At 41.3% G+C, this 27,709-nt stretch overlaps 1 protein-coding gene and 1 long non-coding RNA gene across 2 annotated transcripts in view; one reads left to right on the forward strand and one right to left on the reverse strand.

The window, feature by feature from the left end:
* Positions 1-27,709, reverse strand: part of LOC127528936 (uncharacterized) — a 269,154-nt gene that overhangs the window by 166,328 nt on the left and 75,117 nt on the right. The gene's annotated exons all lie outside the window — the stretch shown is intronic.
* The window catches only part of abcb11a (ATP-binding cassette, sub-family B (MDR/TAP), member 11a), a 113,785-nt gene continuing 89,025 nt past the window's right edge, over positions 2,950-27,709 (forward strand). Inside the window, exons 1-6 of the mRNA XM_028806350.2 lie at positions 2,950-3,072; positions 8,439-8,536; positions 18,620-18,641; positions 22,368-22,427; positions 22,513-22,561; positions 26,715-26,956. Coding sequence (XP_028662183.2) covers positions 8,461-8,536; positions 18,620-18,641; positions 22,368-22,427; positions 22,513-22,561; positions 26,715-26,956 — 449 coding nt within the window. The 5' untranslated portion in view covers positions 2,950-3,072; positions 8,439-8,460. The remainder of the gene's footprint in view (positions 3,073-8,438; positions 8,537-18,619; positions 18,642-22,367; positions 22,428-22,512; positions 22,562-26,714; positions 26,957-27,709) is intronic.

Below are 27,709 nucleotides of genomic sequence, written 5' to 3' on the forward strand. Positions count from 1 at the left end.
GGGGCGGAGGGGGACAGACAATGATCATGGGACAGACAATGTGGGTTGAGCAGATCTTAATGCAGCCTACAACTTCTTTCAAAGAAGAACAGGAGCCAAGCATGGACAATTAAGATTGTGACACAAATGCAAATGCAGTACTCGACTTCAGAGGAACCACTACCCTACTATTATGTGTGACGACAACAATCTATCTCTCAATGTTGACAAGACAAAAGAGATAATCATGGACTTCAGAAAATCACATCCTGCCCTCATCCCACTCAGCATCAACAGTTCAGATGTGGAGACTGTTAGGAGTACCAAGTTCCTTGGTGTGCACATAACTGAGGAACTTACGTGGACGCATAACATCTCATCACTAATCAGGAAAGCCCAGCAGAGACTACACTTCCTGAGGTGGCTGAAGCGAACAAGTCTTCCCCCTTGCATCCTCATCATGTTCTACAGAGGCACCATTGAGAGTGTTCTGACCAGCTGCATCTCTGTCTGGTATGGCAACTGCAACATATCCGACCGCAAGCGCCTGCAAAGGATAGTGAAGACAGCAGAGGACATTATTGGGGTGCCTCTCCCTTCACTACAGGACATATTTCACAAACGCAGTGTCCGCAAGGCCTGCAGCATTGTGCAGGACACCTTACACCCCTCACATGGACTTTTCACACTTCTGCCGTCCAAGAGAAGATACTGCAGCATCAGAGCCAGATCTGACAGGCTACAGGATAGTTTTTACCCCCAAGCTGTTAGACTCCTTAACACCAGGCTGACCCCTGGGATCTTCCACACGGCCTCAACCACCGCTAAAAACAGAACTTTTATACATGCGAGCCACTGTCCTGCAAAGACGAGTGTGCAGGGAGAAAAGAACTGAAAATCTCCTACTGACCTTTAAGTATTTTGACACTCTTGATATCCTTCTGCTGTGAAACATTCTGACCTGTCATTGTTTACATGTCTTAAACAACTTATCATACACTGATCATTTCTGTATTATCTATATCTATTATTTATTATTTATTCATTATATTACATATATTACACATCAATATTGCTGCTACTTCCTTGTCTTGTCTTTGCACAATGTCTTGTCTTGTTTGTGTTTTAATTTTAAATTTTAATTCTATTTTTAATTTATTATTTGCACGTCATGTTGTTACACTGTGGACCCTGAGCTTTGCGGTTTCGTTTGTCTGTATACTTGTATATGGTTGAGATGACAATAAAGTTCACTTTGACTTTGATTATGGGCTGTAACTAAACAGACTCCCCCTCATTGTTCAAAGTGAAAATACTGGCAGTCCCCACATCCAATTCCCTTTTTATTCTGGTGTTTAGTCATAGAAGGGTGATAGTAGAGCCATACATGTGCACAAATAAGTAATCACTTCTGGTTAATCCTAATTTTATGCAAGTGTAAGGCAGAAATGATGAGGGATTGCTAAAATATTTTGTTAATTTATAAATATGCAAAACTATGTGAAACTATGTGTTTTAAAATTAGACTAGACTGCATATCTGCATTCCTCTGAAGTACTCCAAGGTAGTAGCAAAGTAGCAAAGGAGAGAAGGATGACAAAATTGAGTGCCATTAGGAACAATGCTGCACATCCTTGCCATGCCACACTAACACTGAGGACATTCAGCCAACAAATTATTGAGCAGTAGAGTGTTAATAAACGCAACGGGGGGTCCTTTATACCAACAGCTATACGTCTGCATGATGCCTTACGGGGACTGGAACTACTAAGTCAGACGTTGTCTTCTGTTTTCAACTTTCTTCCTTTTTAGTCTATCAATGTAACTGTCATATAGTGCCTTTCACATCTATCTATCTATCTATCTATCTATCTATCTATCTATCTATCTATCTATCTATCTATCTATCTATCTATCTATCTATCTATCTATCTATCTATCTATCTATCTATCTATCTATCTATCTATCTATCTATCACATGAGGTCACATCACCTGCAGAAATTCTCAGTTGATTCTGCATTAATGAGGTGTATTGATAAGGGGGATCAGACATAGTTTGTTTCTTGTTGTAGAAAAAACTGTCCCTAACTTAACATCAGCAAAACCATGGAAGTGGTTATTGATTTTCATCGCACCAAACAGCCTCAAACCCTGGTAACTAGTCAGGGAGTGGATATGGAGATGGTCAGTCAGTCATTTTCTGGAAAAAAGTGTGTTAAGAAACAACAATACACATTTATAATACCTTAATATGCTCTTTTTATCTTTGGCCAAGTATCTATCTATCTATCTATCTATCTATCTATCTATCTATCTATCTATCTATCTATCTATCTATCTATCTATCTATCTATCTATCTATCTATCTATCTATCTATCTATCTATCTATCTATCTATCTATCTATCTATCTATCTATCTATCTATCTATCTATCTATCTATCTATCATATAGTGCCTTACACATCTATCTATATATCTAAGTGTAAGCACTTTTTTACTCAAGTCCTATCAACTATGACTCATCTTGACATGTTTAAATGTGATCTTTATAACTTGAGACTTAACTTGAAACGTAAAGGCCAGGACTTGATGTTTATTTCATATGTGCATATACAGGACTCAGTGCCATCTATGGCAAAGAATCTCAGGCACAAGTCTTTGGGAAGAAGGCTCTGGGAAAAAAAAAACATATGTACATTGGAACAATATTCAAACTCCACAAAGAGACTAGGATTTGAACCCAGGACTGTGAAGCTGTGAAGTCAGTTATTAAAACTGAAATGTACAATATTTCAACTTTATTTAAAGCAAAGCCAGATGAATTCCTTCAGTTTTTCCACACCATACCTGAGTGTTGCACACCTACAGTATTTGCTGACCTGTCACCCAGGCACCTCGGAGGAGTCATCAAGGTCTCAGAATCACAGTGGCTGTCTTTCTCCTTTGCGCTGCATTACAAAGGTTGCTGTCTTCATAGAGGCACCCAGTGACGCAACTCCGCTCCTGTGCTTTTAAGACCAGAGGACCTGGCAGTGCAGACAAGCATCTAGAAAAGGGACTGAGGAGGTGCAGTGTGGGACATTCTAACAGGTACTGTAAAAGGTTTAAATGGGACTAAAGGAATGAGGGCAGGACAAAAAATGCAAAAAATAGTTGTACATTCTAACATTCTTTAAAGGTTAAATAGTAAATGAAATATAGAGGTTTGCTCACATTTGTAATTAAATTACAGGTTGTTCTCAAAGTTGTTATGCTGCAGTAGTTTTATATTTGATTTGGGTAGTACTTCATAATAACTTTCATTAATAAAGCGTTAACAAGCATTATGTAATGTTTAACAGATCAAGAGTTTGTGTTCATTCAGATATTTATAAATGTCATTAATTGATTATTCATACATTAGGTGATGAACTTTTGAACATTAACAAATTATTTAACACATGGCTAGTATGACATATTTTACCATTTGTTAGCACACATGTTGAGACTGCATTCACGAATATCTAGCTGATTAGTGACAAATATCTTTAAATATTAGTTACACATGTTTTATTTATCATACGTGAGTGTGTTGTTCATGAGTTGTGCAGTCTGTGAAACTGCTTATTTCTTGTTCTGGCCTGCTTGTAACACTGCAAGAATTTTTGCTGGCTTTCACCCTTTTTTTTTTAAATAATTTATTCATTAGTTGTGGAGTTTTTTGCAGCACCTAATCTAAAATTGCAACTTTTCATGCATTATAAAGGTGTGCAAATGGGTGCTGGGCTTCAACAGGACCAGGTCTGTATCCTACTGAAGAAAGCAATGTGATGTAAGAAGGAGTTTAGTTACAGTATATCCTTGTAACAGAAATTAACGGCAAGAAGAACTCAGTTTGAATCAAAACATCATGCCTTAATAACAGATTTATGATAAAACATTATATTACTGTGGTATCAAGTGATTATTTTTTAGCAATGGTATGTTACAGCTTTTCCTCAGTTCTAAATATTTTTGCATGGAACAGCAAATGCAATTAAAAAAATCTTTCAATGTTTTATTTTTCCTAAAAAATATGTAACATTTATACTGACACATAAACACATGCACACACAAATAGAAAATGCAAAATCATTATTATTAACTAACTAGCTGTCCCCTGCGGCTCCACCCGTGTAGTAGTGACAGAGGCCAAACTTTAAAAGTCAATAAACAAACGGGTATCCCTAGCTAAGAGGAGGCAAGGTGCACTTTAAAACATGGCCAGAAGTAGACCAACTTAAACGGAGGATGGTGCACTCCTGACGTCACGCTTCTCCCTCCCCTCGGCCCTCAGCCTCTGTCTCTGATTAGCAAGAATATATCGCTCCTGCAAGGGAACCATGATTGTTAACACAATGAGAGAAGTCACAACATGAACCGGAATGTTCAGGCAAATTATAGAAAAGAAAAACGATTTAAATCTATTATGTAGTTCTCTCGTGAAAAGTGGATGGACAGACAGACGTTGTATTTTATATATATAGAGATAATAAGTGGCATTTATCAGCCGATGTTGAATCAAATCTTACTATTTGAAATACTATTGCTTTGGTGAAAATAGGCAAAGGAAAGTTTTATCAAAAATATATACAATATGCCGGTTTAAGTATGAACAAGCGAATCCTTAGGCAATTAGAACATAGAAATTGGTGCATTTAATCCTTATTTGTATTGTCTTGAAATGTCATGAAATAGACTACCTGATGCTCCATTATAATACATAATACATTAGCAAATGTATGAATTATCATTTAATGACATTTATAACTATTTGAATGAACATGAACTCATGATCTGTTAAACATTACACAATTAGTGCTTATTAATGAAAGTTATTATAAACTGTTACCTTAATTGGTTGTGTTAAGCATTAATGACCAAATGTCCAGCCATAACACTGTCCATACACCTTAATTTGGATACTGAAAAAATGAATCCATTACTCATTTACTGTAACAAGACCTTAACAAAGGCTTCTTCTGTCTTCGTAACACTTATAACACATCAGTAGACTGGTTATTCATCTCTGTGGTGTATCGACATGCTAATAAAATGACTTGTTAATATGAAGGATTCACAGGTCTTCTACGAAATATGGAATATCAAGAGACATGTGTCTCAGTTAAGCCCCCTCAGACCACTCCAAAGTCAAGTTCTGTTAGTAGGTCACATTGCAGAGAGGAAAAAACACTTTACTGATGCTTTATAAGTGTGTTAAAGACCCAAAGAAGTGCTTGTTAAGGTCTTGTTACATCATCATCATCATCTGAGCAACGTTTGGAGTGCCACAGCAAAGAGTTTGAAGACTTCTAGGAAGGAGAGTGTAGCTGCTGGTGAGTAAGGCAGGATCGAGCACGGGTCAAACGTATGCCGAAAGAAATCTCTCAGTCCAAAAATTCGTTTTAATAGGTTTAGTGAAAATTCAAGGCAAGTAGTCTACACAAGAATAAAGAAAAGGTTGTTACACACGTAGAATAAAAAGCAAAAAAAAAATGGGAAAAATTGTCTCTTCTCTACACTTAACTTTTCTTATCTCACTTCAGTTGTTTCTAAACTTAAAGATGCTTTACTTCGCCTTCAGTATGCTCTAAACGTACGGCACTGCAATAGCATTGCATTACATACTATTGGGCACGTTAAGGAAAGGTTTAAAACCATGTGCCCTCCATGCCTTACACATGGCAAGGCAGGTCTCTAACAGAGACTAATCAATAGTCAATAAGACAAGAAACAGTTAGAATATACCGATTCAATTCAGCTTGTGGGGGTTATAAGAACCTCCCATAGACTATGCAGTAATATAAAGGCAAATATCTCTATATAGGGGGTCCTCGGATTACAACGTCTCGACATACGACGTTTCGAGTTTACAACGCTTACTCCCATAAAAACTTTTTGTTTGTTTACACTCATTTTTCTGTTACTACAGTACAGTGTACAGCACAGTATATTTATGTCCTTTTCCTTTTTCTGTGGCTTAGTTGTGTTTTTATGTTCTAGATTATGATTTTGCAAATGTGTTAGGATAGGTAAGTGACTTAGGCTAGGATGTGTTTCGACTTACACTAAAATTCAGGTTACATCACTGTTGTAGGAACAGAACTGTGTCGTAACCCGAGGACCCCCTGTATATATAAAATCCAACGTCTGTCTGTCTGTCCGTCTGCTTTTCATGAGAGAACTACTTAACGGATTTAGATCAGGTTTTTTTCAATAATTTGCTAGAACATTCCATTTGATTTTGTGACCTCTCATCACACTAAGTATCATAGTTCGCTTGCAGTAGCAATTTATTTGCCCAAATCCGAGACACACGCAGCAGGCTGAGGGGAGGGGGGCGAGACCATCCTCACTCACGCACCAGCCTCGGGGCGTATCCTACATCCGCTAGCTATTGAACGAGAAAACTACTTAACGGATTTAGATCAGGCTTTTTTTGTATAATTTGCTTGAACATTCCAGCAGATTTTGTGACTTCTCTCATCGTACTAATCATAATTCGCTTGCAGGAGCGATATATTTGCGCTAATCCGAGACAGAGGCTGCGGGCCAAGGGGAGGAGGAAATATGACGTCAAGAGTGGGAAGCCGGGCAGGGCCATCCTCACTGTACATTTTCACTAATACACGGGTGGAGCCGCAGGGCACGGCTAGTTTAATATAACTTAAATAACTAGTAAATGGCTCATACAGAGAAATTTCAGTTTTTCATTTTTAAAAAACTAGGGGGCTCTGCCCCCTGCTGACTTCGCTCGCCAATCCTCACGTATGGGGAAGCTGATGTACAATTTAAACAGATTGTTATTTTCATGGGAATTGTTACATATGCATAATAGACCTAACTATTTTTCATTACAGCGAGTAATTAACCATAGTAAAAAACAGTATGTTTTCGTTCTGTTTGGCTTTGAAATTAACACACAAATACTTTTTAAACTTACACTTTTACTGTAAAACATCTCTAAAAACAATATTTGGAATTAACTTTTTGTCAATATTGATTTGAATTTTGATTCCGTGTTTGGACTTACATGGTGACAATGCAATGTATAACTGTCCGTGAGTGAATATCGTTTCTTCCTCTCTAATAAATAAACTGACTTTTTTGAATGTTTGTCCCTGTGATTTGGTAATTGTCATAGCAAAAGCTATTCTAACGGGAAACTGTAAACGTTTTAATACGAATGGCATATCAAGATCTCCTTTAGTGTCTAAAGTTATCCACAACAGATGTACTACATTACCCTTCTTGTTGCCTGTTAAAATTTTACATGTCAGAATTGTTCGACCAATTTTGAACACAACTAATCTTGTCCTATTGCTTAGCCCATCACTCAGACATAAATTGTGCAATAACATTACGATACAAAAAATTAAATTAAATTAAAAAGATTAGATAATGACAGACTGAGGAGATCGTTCCTCCCCCAATCTATTCAACTCTCCACTTCCAATTGGGGCGGGGGGGCTGACTGGGGGTAAACGTTAACATTATACAAAGTTATTGTCTGTTTTTTCCTGCATTGTTATCAATCTTTAATTTAATATTGTCTTTTGTATCATGGTCAGTCAGTCATTTTCTGGAAAAAAGTGTTTCAAGAAACAACAATACACATTTATAATACCTTAATATGCTCTTTTTATCTTTGGCCAAGTATCTATCTATCTATCTATCTATCTATCTATCTATCTATCTATCTATCTATCTATCTATCTATCTATCTATCTATCTATCTATCTATCTATCTATCTATCTATCTATCTATCTATCTATCTATCTATCGATACATCCTTCTTTCAACAGTAATTCAGCCGGTGGAAGACCGGACAGTGTTAACAGTTGTAGATATTGTAAGTTGATGTTTTCATCTTCTGCAACATCACCACCAACTGTTTCAGAATATTCTATTGATTCGCATTTAACCAATTTTCAAATTTGATCGTAAACATTTATAAAAACTGAGAGCACAGGAACTGTGTCTGAAAAAAGCATTCACACCAATGAGAGGTGAGAGGGCCGTGGACGTGGGCGTTAACCTGAAACGGTTGAGAGGAGGATGGGACTTGAAAAAATCTCTTGGCCAATAGTCTAGTCTTGTCTCAAGATTTTCTTTTATAATAAAGAGTTTTGCAAACTTCTGAGAATAAGTTCCCATTTTGTCATTATGGTTTATTTAATGTAGATTGATAAGCATAAATGGCAAATTGATCCATTTAAAATGAAATCTGCAACATAAAGATCTGCAGAAAGTGAAGAGGTCTGAAAATTTTCTGAATCCGCAGTATAAAACTGGAATACAAAGTCCATTATTGAAAAGTAGCAGTACGTGTAGGCTCACAAATCTGTTCTGTTGTTGGCTTTCTAAAGTGCCTATGTGGTGCCTATGCTGCTGTATAACATGAGGATTGCCTTATTGACTCACTGCTTCTTTTCAGATTTGATCCAGCCTGGAAGAAAATGAAAGACAACATCTATCTGAAAACTTTAGAGAAGCATGTTGAAGACAATGGGACGTGTGCGATGAAAAACAAAGGTAGTTCTTTGTGTCCCCTGCCTCGTCCTCTCCATCATTGATAGCTGCATACTGTACTTATCTGTCTTTCCATCAATCTTGCAGATTTTTGTCTCACCATGAGTTTAAGAGAATGCAATCCTCCCTCTGTAGAGGGAAAGTAAATCCCATTGTAGTTAAATACCCAAAGCATCAGTGGGATGTCACAGACATTGATCAGATTACATTTGTCTTTCTTTTCAAAGATCAGCATTTATGTGCTCATCAGAAAGAGGAAAAAAACTAAAACACATACCCATTCACCTGTTTAATAAATCAACCTGCTTCAAATTTTGGGTTGTTAGGAGCCGGAGCCAATCTGGATGTCATTTGTTGACAGGAAGGGGATGCCAGCCTATCACAGTGTAGAGCTATGACCACACCCACACCATGTTGTCTTAGCATTAACCACCCAATTAAAATGCTTGTGTTTGCAAGTGGGCGTAAATAGTGGAATGGCTGGAGAAAAGTCCACACAGATGAGATTGAACCTCATGAGCTTTTCCACTGTGCTGGCCCTGGCACTAAAGAGAAAAACATTAAACAAAATATTAAACAAAACACACTAAGCTGCTGTGAAGTGAACAGGGACCCTTAACCGATCTGGAAAGCAGTGCAATGGAAAGACCAGGGGAGATGATCACTGGTGAATATTTTCTTCCCCTAATATGCTAAATGGCAGCAACCCTGGGCTTCAGTACTGCTTTGTCTTGGTAGAGTAATATATTACTCTACTTTCCCCTTTTGTATTATTAATATGTAGCCTTTGTCAGAATGCCTCAAATCTCCCAGACTGTTTATAAGGTACTGTACCATATACCTTCTCCCCATCTTCCCTTCTACATGTATAAACTCAGGCAATTAGGTGTAGTAAAAGACAAGCAGGAGTTAAGTTACACTTTAAATAATGTATTATTGATAATATTCATAAATAATAACAATAAGCAAAGTACATTTGAATATTGGCAGCCATACAACCTGATAAATGCTGATGTGTAGTTTCAGGCAGCACACAGACTTGTTAGTTACTTAAAATGTCTCTAGTTAAGTCCTCATTTGTGGTCAGCTTTCTTCAGAACAGGCTGCATGCCTGTCTCAATATGGCTGCCGAGCTGTGCTCTTCATTGTGTTGTCCTTTTCAGTTCATGGTGTGAGATGGTCTTTCATCAGTTTTGTCAGAGAGAGAGAGAGCTGGGTAAAGCAACCAAATTTATAGGTTTTCTGTCCAACTCCTAGAGCCAATAGAGTGTCATGGAACTTAAAAGCTTTTGATGCAAACCAATTCAAAACAGCCATACTTCAGACCAATGAAGCAGAGAACATCTTCACACCTGCTACCCCCCACAACCATTTGTTGAGCTAAAGTTTGCTAGCTAGGCAGCCTGGCTTTCCTGTGGGGGTCGACTGAGAAACAGCAGAGAAACATTTACCAAAATTGTTTGAGGCATTTCCCCCAATCCTGTCATAAAATTCAAAAAGACTCATTCCTAAAAGAAGGGTAAACATGAATGCTTCTCACTAATGTAACATATATTACATTACTTTGCCTACGTTACAAATAAAGACATACAAAATATTTATCAACTTGTATACAAAATTTCATATCACAACAAGAACCCATTTGGTTACCCACAGGACATACTGGGAACTGGAGTCCCGGAATACAGCCCTGTTGGCAAGGTCATTCTTCAGACATTGGGGGCCCTGGGCATAATTAGACTGTGGGGGCCCTAATGAGTGTAGTATTAGCTACAGTTCAGCCAGATTTAACCTGTTTCCACTGGGCACCACGTGGAGGTATGTAGCTAAGTCCAGCGTGTGCAAAATGTACAGTGCAGTGGTGCATATTTTTATAAATTTTAGAGCATTTTATTTATTTTTTTGTCACAATTAAAAAGTGTGTTTTTTATACTGTTTTCCATTTTTTTCTACCAAATTAAAACCTGGGCTAAAGAAAAATTCAGAATAAAGCTCAAGAAACGAAATCAACTTTTCGTGCTTTAACACTTGCAAAATCTTTAATTAATGCAGAGTAATCAAGCAATTGGACAACGTCTCGCTCAGTGGACATTAATGCTAAAGCATTCAATCGTTCTTGTAGCATGGTTGTCCTGAGGTAGTTCTTGATTATCTTTAGCTTAGAAAAGCTGCGATCTCCAGCAGCGACAGTAACAGGTATGGTCAAGGCGATATGTAGCGCTATTGCGACGTTTGGAACAGAATCTTGCAAGCTATTCTGGTATATAAACTGCAATGTTTCAAGAGCAGAAGCATTAGAAGGCACGAGATTGTCTTGTCATTTTCACTTTCAGCAACTGCTGGCTGAACATCATCATCTGGCTGCTCATTTTCTTGTGGAATGTGACGTGAATGTTGCTCGTTGCTTACTGCTGGTCAGTTTTGAAAGGAATCAGTAGGAGAATTCACCTTTTCGGCCACGACAAATTTCAGCAAAACTCCTTTTTGTGTCTTAATAAAGGCTACATCGTCTGCCTTTTTCTTTCGTTTAACAGCACTGGATGGATAACTGCATTTCATATTAATATGGTACGTGCGAAACTGCTAACGTGAATAAGATGCAGTTACAAGCGTAGTACGATAAGGCCAATGCCAAGGCGAAAAAGGGAAGAAAGCGTTATAAACAAAGAAAGAAAGCGACAGAAAAACACGGGAAGAAGTCCGCGCCCATGCTCACAATGCAACCGTGGTCTGGAACGGAATGGTCTCCTCCGACTAGAGCCCTGGCTATAGTGAACGCCCCAAGCCCCAGTTCCCTGTTGCAGCATCCCTACCCCGGGAAAGGGCAGTAAGCTTAGCATTAAACTTCGTAATACAGATACATAGCTTGTGTCAATCTTAAAAACCTCAAATGATGTGGCCCCTTTTGTCTCGGGGCCCCAGGCGACAGCCCTGCTTGCCCATGCCTAAGAACGGCCCTGCTGTTGGGTCCTGTGGGTGCAGCCAGGTAGTGCTGCGGGGGTTTACAATCCTGGCTTTGTGGGATTTTCGCCTAACCAGGAAGTGCTTCCAAGAGGCCATGTCCTAGCACCGGAAGTACTCCTGGGTCTGCCTCACCTCAAGGAGTCAGAGCTGGCAGGCAGCGGGTGACACTCCTCAGGAGGGTGGAAGGTGCAAATAATCTTGTGGTTATAATTGTGTACTTTTTGCTGTGTTCACTAAGAAGTGTTGGTGAGGAATAAAAATCCTTAATTTGAAAACAGAACTGTGTTTGGTGAAATTGTGTATGTGGTTTAGGGTTCAGTGATACCCCCCTGTGGTTACAAACACAATGTGCTATGATTAGAAGTGTTGTGACAAATAGCATCTTTAAATAGTGAAATGCCTTTGGGAACAGCAGGGTCCAAAAAAACTTGTTTTGTTATATATATATATTTTGTTAATCCCCAAGGTGATAATGTCTTTTCACATGTTTTTTTTTTTGGGGGGGGGGGGGGGGTCAGGGCACAGTGTCAGCCATTATACAGCACCCCTGGAACAATTTTCCAGTTAAGGGCATTGCTCAAGGGCCCAGCAGAGTAAGACCCCTTCTATCAGTAACAGGATTTGAATCCACAACCTTCTAGATATTAAAAAAAACAGCATTGTGATTCCCCACCATGCTACGCAAGTTTCAAAAATGGTCTGAATCAATTAATTTATGTGCGCCCCAAGATTTTATTTAGTCCCTGTAACACACGTGCGACTAGGAAGACGTTGTATGGACCAAGCAAAGGTAATTCCACGCCAGGCCAGGGGGTGGCAGGGTGCACTAAACCTTCTCCTGTTATCTCTACAGACCAGTCGTGGGAAAACCTGTCTGATTTAGAACAGAAGAATATCACTACCGGCACCTACTCTGACAACTGAAGAACATCACCTCTGGTTCCCTTACGTCACTTCCTGTCCAATCCCTTAAAACTGCCATCTTGACAAGCCATCGACAGTTCTGTTTTGGACTCGGTATTGAGAACATCTCTGTACTATTGCAGCCATGAATATGAATATGAATATATGAGTGGCTGCCCCAAACCTTTTTAAGTGTGTCGAGTCTATTCTTTTACATCACATATAACCACAAACATTGGGGTTAAAGAAATTTTTATTTTTTTTGCTTTTTAGTGCATTTATAACTAAAGTAAATAAAATCGTTTTACTTAAAAAAAAAATTATATATGTTTTATTCACTGATGTAACTGAAATAAAACATACTAGCCAACCCGCGGTGTAGCATACGCCGCATAATTATTTATTGATGGGTGAACACTTCCTGAAAGACACAGTTGTCCAAATGGGGTGGGTTTGAGGATACGACTGTACGTGAATGAATAGATGGAACTCTGGAGAGAGCAACATACAATTGTCTGTGACTGAAAACTGGTTTTGGCAGATACAGGCATATCTTTTTGAAAGTTTGGCCCTGTGCCTTATTAATTGTCATTGCAAAGACCAATCTAACAGGAAATTGTCTGCGTGTAAAAGTAAAAGGCAAATTTTAATCTGATGGGGTCAGGGATACTCTCGCGCGAGCTCCTGTGTGTGTGTGTGTCTCTCTCTCACGCGTGCCTGTGTGTGTGTGTGTCTCTCTCGCGCGTGCCTGTGTGTGTGTGTCTCTCTTGCGCACGCGCCTGTGTGTGTGTCTCTCTCTCACACGTACACGCGCCTGTGTGTCTCTCTCTCGTGCACCTGTGTGTGTGTGTCTCTGTCGTGTGTGCGCGCCTGTGTGTGTGTCTATCTCTCTCTCGCGTGCCTGTGTGTGTCTCTCTCTCACGCGCGCCTGTGTGTGTGTCTCTCTCTCTCTTGCGCGTGCGCCTGTGTCTGTGTGTGTGTGTCTCACTCGCGCGTGCGCGCCTGTGTGTGTGTCTCTCTCACGTGTGCGCGCCTGTGTGTGTGTGTCTCTCTCGCGTGTGCGCGCCTGTGTGTGTGTGTCTCTCTCGCGCGTGCCTGTGTGTGTGTGTGTCTCTCTCGCGCGTGCCTGTGTGTGTGTGTCTCTCTTGTGCACGCGCCTGTGTGTGTGTCTCTCTCTCGCACATGCACGTGCCTGTGTGTCTCTCTCTCGTGCACCTGTGTGTGTGTGTCTCTCTCGTGTGTGCGCGCCTGTGTGTGTGTCTATCTCTCTCTCGCGTGCCTGTGTGTGTCTCTCTCTCTCATGCGCGCCTGTGTGTGTGTGTCTCTCTCTCTCTCGCGCGTGCGCCTGTGTCTGTGTGTGTGTGTGTGTGTCTCACTCGCGCGTGCATGCCTGTGTGTGTGTCTCTCTCACGCGTGTGCGCCTGTGTGTGTGTCTCTCTCTCTCTCGCGCGCGCCTGTGTGTGTGTCTCTCTCTCTCGCCTGTGTGCTGTAAGTGAATGAAAAGATGGAACTCTGGAGAGAGCAACATACAATTGTCTGTGACTGAAAACTGGTTTTGGCAGATACAGGCATATCTTTTTGAAAGTTTGTCCCTGCGCCTTATTAATTGTCATTGCAAAGGCCAATCTAACAGGAAATTGTCTGTAAAAGTAAAAGGCAAATTTGAATCTGATGGGGTCAGGGAAATCTGGGGAATAAGGACAGTTTGTGAGGTAGCAGCTGCGATTGTTTTACATCCCAGTACATTGTGGTGCCAGTCTAGTGCCTTTACAGAGACTTCTTGCTGGCATGAGGTTTCTGAGAAGCATGACGACTGAACCAGTTTTAAGTTTGACTTTATGCGGAGGCATGCCAGTGGGAGTAATGGCTGCCCGCCAGGCCATGGGAATAATGCCACCGGATCGCCAGTCGGCATCGTTTATGGTCGGAACTACGACGGTATGTGATCTTCTTCGAACCTCCGACTTTCGTTCTTGTTTAATGAAAACATTCTTGGCAAATGCTTTCGCTCTCGCGCGAATTGTTGGCTCTGTAGTGTGTGTGCCATGGTCGGCTGCTTAGTGAATTGTTGGTGGGCGGGGCTTGGTCTTGCGTGCGTCTTGCTTGCCTTGGACTTAGTGAATTATATATATACTGTAGATGTAAAATGTTCTTTTAACAATAAGTTAACCGGTATGAAAGCAAGGGGGCGCCAGAGAGCCACAAACCCCAAACACAAACACAACAAAACAAATTGTGTTTAATCCACAATACCTCAGCGTACACAAACACAAAAAGCAGCCATCTCTCCTCTCTCACCACAGCACTGCTCTCCTCCAGTCGAGTGTTGCCTTCTGTCCTCCCATCTCTGATTCGCCTGGACATGGAAGTATGATCTCTTTTATTGAGGAACCGGGAGTACTTCTGGTACCAGGGCTTTACCTGTTGGAAACACTTCTGCATCTTACAGAAGTCCCAAATAGTCAAAATGTAACACCCTGCAGCACCCCCTGGCGGCAGCTCCGGACCCCAGCAGAGCTTCACTATCAGACTACAATTCCCTTCATTCCCTGGATGGGTAATGATGTCTAGGGCTGCTGCCATCTAATAAGCAGGAATCATTGCTCTCCCCTGTCCTTCCAAATTATGGACATTCCATCCAGGCATGGACATCCAAACCAGTTCCAGCTTCTACTGTTCCTTCCATTATTTTATACTGGCTGGTCACAAAGGTTTCTTATAGCCAATTTAACATTTGTTCCATCCTGGCTTCTCGTCTGGGTAGTAAACCATCTCCTTTCCTGCCCAGGAATCCCATCCTTCTCCTACACTGGTTAATGCTTTTATTTTTCATTCCCATTAGTTTTTATGATAAGATTAATTTGTATAGCCTAAACATTTTCCCTGTAAGCCTAAATATTTCCAGCCGAATTGCATCACATAGGATAACATCATCTAATTGGTATTGAAAGACGAGTTGGTGGCAGGAAAATCTATAGACAAAAAATTTTAGCTATGACTGCACACTCAACAAGTCACTTGCAATGAGGAGGGAGGGATGCGCTGATGTAATATCTGGCAGTCACAGCGGTAATCTGCAGAGTTATGCAAACTGGCAATGAGGATGCTGCCTCTCCCTGGTACTCAGGTCAGGGTTGGGCGCACCTTTTTGTGCCTCAGATATATCCTGTCACCTTTACACTCTGATTTAAATTCAAAGATTTTGGACGAAGTCCTATTTAATTATCTAAACTAGCAATACGGCATGTAAGCCATCTATGTGGGTCAAAGTCTGTAGAAGTAAATATGTGGTTAGTAAGCTAAAAGGACACTTAATTCTATATTACCTTATTGCCTTTTTTGTATAATGAAAGTAAAAAAATTGATTTACTAATTTATTAATTTTTGTTTTATATATGATACAGATTACCTACCCTATTAAAGCAGTGATTGTTGGATATTAGGCTATTAAAACTTCTGTGTTCTGTGACACGTTTTCAATGCCAAACTGGGGCTCTAAGCTACCAATAAAATGAGCCAACACTTGAAGTTCATCTGAGCTGATTGCTCCTTTTATATATCAAAATTGCTTGCTTGGTGCTTTCCCACAATTCAGCTGATTATTAACTAGTGAGCACAACACTCAGAACACTTCATGTGTTGACTAAACCTTTAACCACAATTGGCATAGGAGGTTGTGGAAGATCGGGGGTCAGACAGCCCCCTAACCCAAACACAGACAGGCAGATCACACAAGTCCATGTCCAAGTCCGCTTTTATTTTCTTTTTGTTGCCTTTTCACAGCACACAATGCCTTCAATTCTCCACAGCAGTTAACGCTCAGTCCTTTTCTTTTCTTTGTTCTTTCTTTCTTTACCTCTGCCACCTCCATTCCTCTCCTGCAAGCTTTGTCCTCCACCTCCCAACTCCAGCTCCTGAAATGAAGCTGCCTCCTTTATACTGCACCCAGAAGCGCTCTAGGTGCTCCCTGGCAATAATCCGGCAGAACTTCCTGGTGTGGCAGAAGTGCTGCATGGGCACCCAGAAGCACTCTCGGTGAGCCCAGATCATCTGCTGGCCACACTTCTGTGTGTGGTGGAACTGCTGAAGTCCAGGGCTCCAATACTGTCCAAGCTCCCAGCCCGTGGCCCCGATGCAATCCAGGGAGTTTGCCCTCTCATGTTCGGGGGGAGATATTGCTTCTCTCCCGGTCCTTCCATAATAGAGGCGTCCCGGCCGGGCAGGGGCCCCAGCCGTCCGGCACAGAGCCTATGTTTCTCATGCCTATGTACATCAAATCAGGGGATCCTTTGCCTGGGGGCCTGTGATGCTGGTAAGACATCCCTGCCATTAACAACATGTAGAGGTCCTGCGTTCTATGTGGCAGTAATAAATAATCCAGTGCCATGTGTTAGCTGGGTACTGTAACAACAGATAATATCTATTAATCACTTGATATCAAAACTATTGCACATAATGCTACTGCAATACTCCAGTAAGCTGTTAGCTTTCTTGTAGTGGCAATTGATGTAACATAAGTTGGTTTACAGGAAGTTACACAAATTTAGATTTCTAAACATAACTGCACTTCTTTGTGCTTTCATTTTTGTTTTTTTTTTTTTGTTTTTTTGCTGCGTGCCTGACTGTTGACTTGAAGCCATCTCTCTGCTCATACATTTAAAATTATCACAGCTGGTGACTGTCATTGATGCTAATTTAATAATTCATTAAACAGCAATAATCTCAATAGAGTCAAGCTGTGGACCCCCAGAGCTCAGCTCAGTTGAGGAGGTCACTGCTTTGCATTATACGTCAGTGACGTTACACAATATGTCCAGTTATACTGTGGTTAAGATTAGGGTAGTGGAAGGATTTATCTGACTTATGTCAAGTAAACCAAGTGACAAAACCTGAAATCCTCCTGAATCTCGGAGGTCTGTGAACCCCCAACGGGAAACCCCCAGTACATTGGTCTTCTGATCATGAGCCCCACACACTGTGGGTGGTCTGCATAGAGGAAGAGGCAACTCTGCATGTTTATGAAGGGTCAGCTGTGCACATTTATGATACTCACTATAAATGGTTGCTTTGTCTCTGTTGTATGTAATTTGGTATGGGATCTGCAAAAGCAGTGTTAAAGTTTGTAATGCATCATCTTTTGGAATGACAGATGCAACGCATTTTATTACTAAAAATGTTAGTGATGTAAAATCTTTTGGAAAGACAGAGGCATAGCAACTAGATGGAAATGCAGACAGACATGTATCTTTTAATTAAGGTGGACTAGCTGTGCTTCCAATCTAAGACAGGTTGAAGTGAAAGTAATTAGCATAGACTTCAGCATATTCAACATTAACAGTTGTAGTGCACCATCTATTGGAATGTTTTTTGTAATCCATGTAGTTATAAAGGGCGGCACGGTGGCGCAGTGGTAGTGCTTCTGCCTCACAGTTAGGAGACCCGGGTTCACTTCCCAGGTCTGCCCTGCGTGGAGTTTGCATGTTCTCCCTGTGTCTGCGTGGGTTTCCTCCCACAGTCCAAAGACATGCAGGTTAGGTGCATTGGTGATTCTAAATTGTCCCTAGTGTGTGCTTGGTGTGGGTGTGGGTGTGTGTGTGTGCCCTGCAGAGGGCTGGTGCCCTGCCTGGGGTTTGTTTCCTGCCTTGTGCCCTGTGTTGGCTGGGATTGGCTCCAGCAGATCCCTGTAGTTAGGATATAGTGGGTTGGGTAATGGATGGATGGCTGGATGTACTTATAAAATGGATTGCATTTTTCATTCCAACAGATGGCGCATCACCAACATTTGCACTGCTTTTAAGAAATCCCATACCAAATGGCATATAACAGAGGGCAACCAGAAGGATACACACACACACACACACACACACACACACACACACATAAATTTGTCCTTTTGTTAAGGGGAATTTTAGAGCAAGGTTGGGGATTGGAACAAGTAGGCACAAAGACTCCAGTGGTTTTCCTTGAGGGAAACTCTTGTTGCCATGTTTTAACATGTGGAACAAAACCTGCATTATCAACGCCCCTGTCTTGATGAGTTTTAGCTCCATGATCATTATGGAAAGGAGTAGCCTATTAAAATGGGTGGATGGATGGATGGATGGATAGATACAGTGCAATGTGTGAAAGTGTGTACACTCTGTAAATTAAGTTTCATTATCCTAGAACTGTCCTGTTATCTCCACTTTAATACAATAATATACTTTTAATTTCCTGCAGGAATACAAGGTTATGAAAATGGGTAAGTTTTCTATTTATGAATAAACATCTAGCATATGTTTTTTTTGTCAAAATTATACAAAATCTCAATTTGTGAATGATATCTAACATGTTTTTAGAATTGTATTCTTTAAATACTATCTAAAGTATTTTAAATATTATAACCTGTGAAGATCACAATTTTAAATTTTTTAATATTTTTAATAATTTTTATATTTATAAACTGTGACTAAAATGTAACATGTTATATTAAGTTTAATGTAGGGTTGTGTAGTGGTAGCGCTACTGCCTTGCACCAGCAAAACTGAGGTTCAGGTCCCACGTACTTCCTGTGTGGAGTTTGCATGTTGTCCACATGAGTTTCCTCCCACAGCCCAAAGACACGTAAATGAGGTGAACTGACAATGCCAATGTGTGTGTGCGTGTGTTTGTGAGTGTGTATGCATGCTTGTGTGCATGTGTGAGCGTGCATGTGTGTGTGCGCACTCGCGTGTGTGTGTAGCATGCGTGTGTGTGCGTGTGTGTGTGTGTGTCTATGTGTGTGTGTGTTCTCCCTGTAGTGGACTGGCACCCCATCCAAGAATTGTTCCTACCTTACGTCTAATGCTTGCTGGGGTGGGTTCCAGTTTCCCCGCACCCCTCCTCTGGATAAGCGAGTTTAGAAGATGAGTGGATGAAGTTTACTTTACAAAACTGATGTTTCTTGCTGTTAGTCTATATTTAATCTGTAATAAAAGCACATGCACATTTTAAATTTTAATGTATCTATATAATATTTAATATATTGTTTCAGATTTCAATCTCTTAATATGTAACTTTACTTTTATTTTATTAATAATACCTAGAATAGCCCATAATGTAATACACAAACAAAATGTGAATATGGAAATAAAAAACAAACATGTAAATAAAAATCTATATGGCAATAACCTCACTAGACAAAAAAGGGAGGGAGGCAAAATCATACCAAGACATTTTAGACAATGTAACTCTGTGACCCCTGTTTGTTGAAGGTCTGTTTGTGATCCGGCACGATTGTGCCCCCATGCACCAAGCCAGGTCCATAAAGACATGGATGAAGTAGAGTGGCCAGCACAGATCCCTGACTTCAATCCTACTTGACACCTTTCAGATGAGATAGAATGCTGATTTGAGCAGGTCTTCTCATCCAACATAAGTATTGTGACTGTCAGGTCAGGTCAGGTCAGGTTGGGGGAGTATGCACTAGTACAGCATGTTGCCGCCCCCACCACATGACGAAACAGCTTGGGATCCCAGTTTGCAACCCCCCAGGCACACACGTGGCCCAATCCCTCCTTACGGACCCCCTGTGTGCCAGATCATCCTCAGGGAATTGCACCTCATGGCCGTAGTGATGTAACTGACGCTCCCTCACAGTGCAAGTAATGTACCTTACTCAGGACTCCATGAGCAACCGCTCATTCGACACAAACTCAAACCAGCGGTACCCAAGGATTCTCAGAAGAAACACAATGCCAAAGGAGTCCAGTCTTAGTGTCAAGATACTGGATAACGAACGTCCATGTCTTGCAACCATATAGCAAAACAGGAAGCACCAGGAATCTACAGATTTAGACCTTCACCCTTTTGCAAAGATGTCAGGAGTGACACACACCCCTTTCCAGCAACCTCATGTCCACCCCATGCTCCCCCAGTCTTTCTACTGACTTCATAGGAAGAGTCACCAGAGACATGAATGTAAGTAAACCTCTCGATGAGGTCAACATTCTCTCCACAGACAGACACACTGCTGATGGCTGTGCCTAAGAGGTCATTAAAGGCCTGGATCTTTGGTTTTTATCAGGACACTCACAAGCCAGACACTCAGACTCGTCTCTCAGTCTCTCAAGAGCCACGATCAGAGCCCCCATTGACTCTGCGAAGATCACAGCATTGTCAGCAAAGTCAAGCCTCAGTACTACACCAGTTCCAATTCCCAACAGGCCTGACCCCACTTTTCTTTGGGTGAGGTTCCCAAGGGCTTTCCCCCATCCCCTTCATAATGTGAGCAGCCTTCCTATGGGGGGATGCAGCAGAGCTACTCACACAGAGAGCAGAAAGGAGTCCTGTCTGTCGTTTTGGAGCTGCAAGAAGATTTTTACAGTGGCTGGAGTGCCAATCCTGCCACCAATTCCTAGGTTTTCCCTGCAAGTTGAAAGACCACTTGCAGAGCCGGATACAGTTTAACATCATACCCAGAATGCAAAAGTCACCGCCAGTAAACGTTTATTCTAATGAATGTTGAAACCCCTTACCTAATGCCCAGCACACACAATAGCCATGTTTTTCACATCTATTCCAGTGAAGACACGTGATGCACAGTAAGATTGAAAGGCATGGCATGAAAGCAACTCCATGCTTTTCTTCTAGATAATACACTCTATGAGTCTTTTCAGTCTGGCTTTCGTACGCAGCACAGCACTGAGACAGCTCTTCTCCGTGTAGTCAATGATCTTCTCCAGTCTGCAAATTGCAGTTCCCTTAATATTCTCCTCCTTCTTGACTTAAGTGCAGCATCTGACACTGTTAACCATGAAATCCTCCTGTCACGTCTCTCTGCTGTAGGCATCTCTGGCTTAACCCTTCAATGGCTCAAATCATATCTTTCTAATAGGCAACAGTTTGTCACACTTGGCCGATATAAATCCTCCACCTCACCTGTGTTGCATGGTGTCCCTCAGGGTTCTGTCCTTGGGCCATTACTTTTTCTATTTCATATCCTTCCTTTGGGTCAGATTATTCGCAGACATAGCCTTAACTTCCACTGTTATGCAGATGATATACAGTTATATCTAGTACAGTCTTCCCTACAGATTCACCTCCCAGCACACTCACGGAATGCATCACTGATCTTAAGCTATGGATGGAAAATAACTTTCTCAAAGTTAATGCCAATAAAACTGAAGTGTTACTGGTAGGTCCAAAATCCCAACTTTCTAAGGCATTCAATTTCTCTTTTTCTGTTGTTGGTCCACTGGTCAAACCTTCTCCTGTTTTCAGAAATCTTGGTGTTTTGTTTGATTCATCACTTAACTTTGAGCTCCACATTAGGTCTCTTTCCAAAATTTCATTCTATCATCTCCGTAGCATCGCCCGCCTCCATCTATTTCTGTCCTTGTCTGATGCTCAGACTCTGGTTCATTGTTTCATAATGTCTTGTCTTGATTACTGTAATTCCCTCTTCATTGGCCTCTCTGCAAAATCTATACAGAAGATACAGTACATTCAGAACTGTGCAGCCACACAAAGCGTTCTGCTCACATCTCCCCTCTTCTCTCCCAGCTTCACTGGTTACCAGTTCCATCAAGGATTAAATTCAAGATTGTGCTTCTCACCTTCAAAGCCCTACATAACCTTTGCCCCCCGTCTACCTCACTCAGCTCCTCACACTCCTTGTCGCTCTCTCAGGTCCTTGAACAGTCATCTCCTTAACTGTCCCACACACCAGACTCTCCACCCTGGCAGGCAGGTCCTTCAGTGCTATGGCCCCTCAACTCTGGAACTCTCTTCCTCAGTCTCTCTAAAATTGCTCCTGTTTCTGCACTTTTAAATCTGAAAACGTTCCTCTTCTACAAACTTTTGTCATCTGTGTAATATTTTTTTATTTTACTCTGTATGTAAAGCGACCTTGGGTTTGTGAAAGGCGCTCAATAAATGTAACCTATTATTATTATCATTATTCATGGTTTTTATTTCCACTAATCTGTATTGTTTTCTATTCAATCAGTGCTTTTCAAAATGAAGCTGATCAATTTTCCTTGGAGGAAAAGCTAGGAAAGACTTCAAGGTGAGCCACTACAGCCTCTAATAAAGATGCAGATTTGACTTTTTTCCTTATCAAATTTACTCATTTTTTAAATTTTTACTTTGAGGACCAAGAAGAAAAAGGACAAAGAGATGGGAGTTGGATTTTTTCAGCTGGTATGTTTTTCTGTTTTAATTTCTTCTCTTGCCATGTTCAGCATTGGAGCTCCTTTGTTCCCGGTGGTTCAAATCCAAAAACAGAAGCTCCCACTTTCGTGGAGTGTTTTCACACGGTGGCCTGGATACAGCAAGGCCATTGATTCAGTCCTCCCCACTGAAATTCTGTGTGACCCTGAATGACTGACTTAATCCAGAAATTGATTTAATTGCTGTGATTTAGTCTATGGCAGCAAAAGCACCAGGCTGCTGCTTCGGGTTACTTCTATCTATTCATCTCCTTCCTAGCCTGCTTATTCAATATAGAGTCACATCAGTCCACTTCCAAGATGATAACTTGATGTGAATTGGCATGAAAATGACATCAAAAGGGGGGAACTTGTGCAATGGTAGATTTTAAGGCTGAGCGGTATACTCCAAATTTGGGATTTTTGGTACTGGAAGTAAATGTCAGCGTTTGTCTGAACTCCCCAACCTTCCATCAACATTCACTTAATGCAGTTGTTGAAAATTGTTTGTTTCGTAGACTACATGTAACACAACTCTACACGTTATGATACAATATGGATTTCAAGGTGGGTAGCCCCCTCTACCCTATTGCTTGAATATGATCAGGACTTCACAGGGCAAACCCTTATTGCTTTTATGCAATCGGGACCTCGCGGTGGAATTCCCCTTTCCCCTTATTGCTTCAACATGACTGAGACTATGGCTATCAAGAAGTGATGTGTTGTGCGATGTGATGGTGCGGTACACCAGGGAGCCAGGAGTAAGATCGTGGGGAGTTTTTAAAAATTATCCATTATTTGCTTTGGAACTGTTTTGGTACCGGCACAGGGGTCCAAAAGCTGGTATTGATACCAAATTAAAAATTTGACTACTCATCCAACACAAGTGGGTACATCATGTTGCACATGTATTCCTGATGCAGGAGCCATCATCCCATCTTTAGCTGATCACATCTGTAAGGCTGCAGCCGATGCAAATTCACCTGAATTTGGACTTAATCCTCATTCTGGTATAATGGAGTGGTTGTCATGGATTCCTGCTTGGTTATGGAGGATGGAACAAATCATACTTTTAATTGTTGTAAGCATATGTATTCTTCTGCGAATAGCCTGCTGACTTAAACCTTCATATTGGCATGTGGTTAGGAAATCAACTGAGCTCCCTACAGTTAATACTATGTTACAACCTCATCCCCTTGTCAATCTAATGTCCACCTCCACTTTCTTATTCTGATGTATCGTCACCTCCACCTTCTTATTTACATGAGCTTCCTTTCACACCTCCTCCCATATCACTTGAGGACAAAAATGATGTCAACCACTCTCCAAAAATGGACCTTCTTTATGAATACTGTAGGAGCCGCTCTATTTCTTTGTAAATTTTGGCCTGAAAAGACAAAAAAAAAAGAGAGAAGAATGTGGGGTTTTGGGGATACTTTGGTGGAGTGAAATTTTGAAGGTTGAGTATTAAGGGTTAACTTGTTTTGCTAATTATGCAGTGGCCTCAACTCATATTGTATCTAAACTCATATTTAATTCAATTTTTCCATACCTTAGTTTAGTGTATACAGTATTTCTGATAACTTCTCCTGGACAATTAACACCAACTCTGTGGTCAAGTAGGCACAATACCTTTTTATTCTGCAGAGACTGAAGCGACTCAGCTTGCCACAGTTCATTCTTACCACTTTTACAGAGGAAATGTAGAGAGTGGGCTGACAAACTGGACCATTGTGAGGTTTGGGATCAGCAAAGCCCATAAGCGCAAGACTCTATACAGCATGTAGTGAGGAAAGCTGAGAGGATCACAGGGGTCTCTCTCTCCTTGATCCAGGACATTTTTCAGACACGCTGTCTGCATAGAGCCTGCACCATTGTGAAAGACGTCTCTCACCCGTCACACATACTGTTTGTTATCCGTACCGTCAGGTAGAAGACACCACAGTATTAGGACGAGCACAGCCAGGTCCTAGAACAACTTCTCTCCTCAAGCTGTCAGACTCCTGAACTCCTACATGTCACCCAGTACCATACCCTTATAACATTCCCCTAATTATGTACTGTCACTTTACACTCTGCACTTTACTATGGATATTGGGCATTGTTTGAGGTGTACGAGGTGAGACACAAAAATAACTGGATTGGTAAAAAAACAATATTTATTGATGAATTACAGCATTCTAAACATTGTCACCTTCTTTATACTTGTCCTCCCAATCTCTACACCGCTCCGTACGTATCTTCCATTGATTGAACCAGTGCTGGAAGTCTTCTTGCTTGAGGCTCTTCAACAGGCTTGCTGTTTTGGTCTTCACTTCATTCTTTGAAGAAAAATGTGTTCCCTTCAGGTCACTTTTGATTTTCGGGAGCAAGTAAAAATCACAGGGAGTGGTTTGTGCCACTCAAAAACTTACGTGCAAGACAAACTGTTATCACCGTACACTGTTTTTTATCATTGCATAAGTTTCTCTGGCCATTTTGTTCAGTTTCAGAGAAATTTGATGTTGATTCGCTGTTTGATTTTTTTTCACCTGACATAATATCGGCAACTCATGTAGTGATTGTTGTGCAAATACTGACTGGGCTCTTCACAGGAAATACCCAGCCGGTCAACAGTTTGAGAGGGCCTGTAGGAATGGATATAGTTCTATGATTCACGTCCGGCCGACCTCCAGACAGTTTTTCAGGAAAGCTCCAAGCCCAATCCGGTTAATTTTGTGTCTCACCGCATATAGCCCTACGTCTTTTGTTTTGTTACATTGTATTGTTGCTGCTTTTGGTAATTTTATGGTGTATGTTAAATGGAGGGCGGCACGGTGGCGCAGTGGGTAGAGCTGCTGCCTTGCAGTTAGGAGACCTGGGTTTGCTTCCTGGGTCCTCCCTGCGTGGAGTTTGCATGTTTTCCCCGTGTCTGCGTGGGTTTCCTCCGGGTACTCCAGTTTCCTCCCACAGTCCAAAGACATGCAGGTTAGGTGCATTGGTGATTCTAAATTGTCCTTGGTGTGTGGGTGTGTGTGTGTGTGCCCTGCAGTGGGCTGGCGACCTGCCCAGGGTTTGTTTCCTGCCCTGTGTTGGCTGGGATTGGGTCCAGCAGACCCCCATGACCCTGTAGTTAGGATATAGCAGGTTGGATAATGGATGGATGTTTAATGGATGTTCTTTTGCCTATGCACCGGGAACTGTAAGGAACAAAATTTCGATCGGCCATATACTATGTATGTGAATGGATAACAATAAAAGTTGAGTTGCACTAGCAAAATTCTGCTTGGACACTTGCCTTTAAAGAACAAAGGTTAGGTCAGGTTGGGGAGCATGCACTGGTACAGTGTGTTGCCACACCCACCATACGATGAAACAGCCTGGGATCCTGGTTGGCAACCCTTCAGGCAGACACGCGGTTCAGTCCAACACTTCAGAAATAACCGTCTATCTGCCACAGCCAGGTGTTACGTGGGTATCCCCTTGGCCTAGTCCAGCCACTCGGGTCCTCAACAATGAGTATCCCGCGAGCCGGATCACCATCAGGGAATCACACCTCATGGCTGTAGTGCCGTAACTGACGCTCCCTCACAATGCAGGTAATGTGCCTCATTCAGAACTCAATGAGCAACCTCTCATCTGACACAAAGTCAAACCAGTGGTACTCAAAGATTCTCAGAAGAGAATCAACAGAATAATAAGCACAGGTGTAAGACATCACCTGACTGCTTGACGTCTTTTAATTTTGACTTGCAGTTTGTTTTTAGATTATGTTTGTTCTTTCTGAAAAGGAATGTATGATGACATATGTGTTGACTTATACAGTAAAAGTAACCTGCTCAATGCAATGAACACACATACACCCTGAGCCCTAGCGTGGCGTCCATGAGTGTTAACCAATACATCCTTGCTTCAGACTAATCAATGATTAAAGTGATTGATTTATTTTTTTTTTTATATAGGTAATTTCTTAAAAGCCTCCACAAGACATGGTTTATAACAAAACATGCTTTGTGATGTCTTTCAATATGTAAAACACTTTAGTGTAATCCCTGCTATTAAAGGCGCTATATACAATATGGACAAGTCCAATCCTTTTCTTCTTCACAAAATAATCAGCATGTCTTGACCCTCTTTAAAATGCCTCACAATGCTTTTCTTCTCAGTTTCGATTTGCGACATGTCGCGATGTCCTGCTGATGGTGACTGGCGGGTTCTGTGCTCTGGTGCACGGCGCCGCTTCACCCCTCATGCTTCTGGTGTACGGGATGATGACGGACACATTCGTGGCCTATGAATTGGAGCAACAAGAACTGAAGGATACCAGAAAAATATGCACAAATGGGACGATTAGTTGGAGGAATGGCTCCGTCTATGAAACATCAGAAAATTCTACAGTTGTGTGTGGGTGAGTAGAGTGACACAGCAGACTGATTTGGGGGGCAAGAAGTGCGTGTGGTAAAGGGGATCTCAGTGTTAGCTAGCAGGCAGCCTTTTACTGTGAAAATTAGTAGCAGCAAGCCCTGCAAGAGCTCAGATAATCTGATAAGGTCTGGGCCATTTCACATTAGCCTCTCACTATTTGGGTACGAATAATTTGAATACAAAAACCAGGTTCATTTGTAAAATTAATGACAGTATTATTACTTTGTTGACGCCTTTATCGAAGGCGTTATTCAGCATTTGAGATACAAATGGTTACATTTCCTTTGGTGCATGGGCAGGTGAAGTGACTTGCTTATGGTCACACAGTGGTGGTACCAGAATCTGAGCCTACAGCATCAAGGTCTGAACTCCAAAGCTGTAACCACTACACTACACTGCCCACCATATAAACACAACCAACAAATGGCACTGGAAGACCATTTTGTCATGATTTGGGACGGTAAACTGATGCTTCATAGCCTGTTTCTTTTAGAGAATCCATTTGTGTACCGGTGTCAGTGTCCTATCCCTTATCTCTAGGGGTGGGGATCTCTGGGGTCATGACCCTGACTTGATCAGCAACCAACATAAAATGTCAACCTTTCGCTAGGCACTTTATCTGATCTGCGAATAATATTCCTTACTATCATTTTGGTATTGTATGCTTTCTTTTCTTGTATTGCCTGGTCATGACTTACTGCCTGCTATTTGACTTTGATTTTGCCTGTCGTCTATT

This window comes from Erpetoichthys calabaricus, chromosome 8, assembly GCF_900747795.2.
Source record: "Erpetoichthys calabaricus chromosome 8, fErpCal1.3, whole genome shotgun sequence".
In the NCBI taxonomy this organism is placed as follows: domain Eukaryota; kingdom Metazoa; phylum Chordata; class Cladistia; order Polypteriformes; family Polypteridae; genus Erpetoichthys; species Erpetoichthys calabaricus.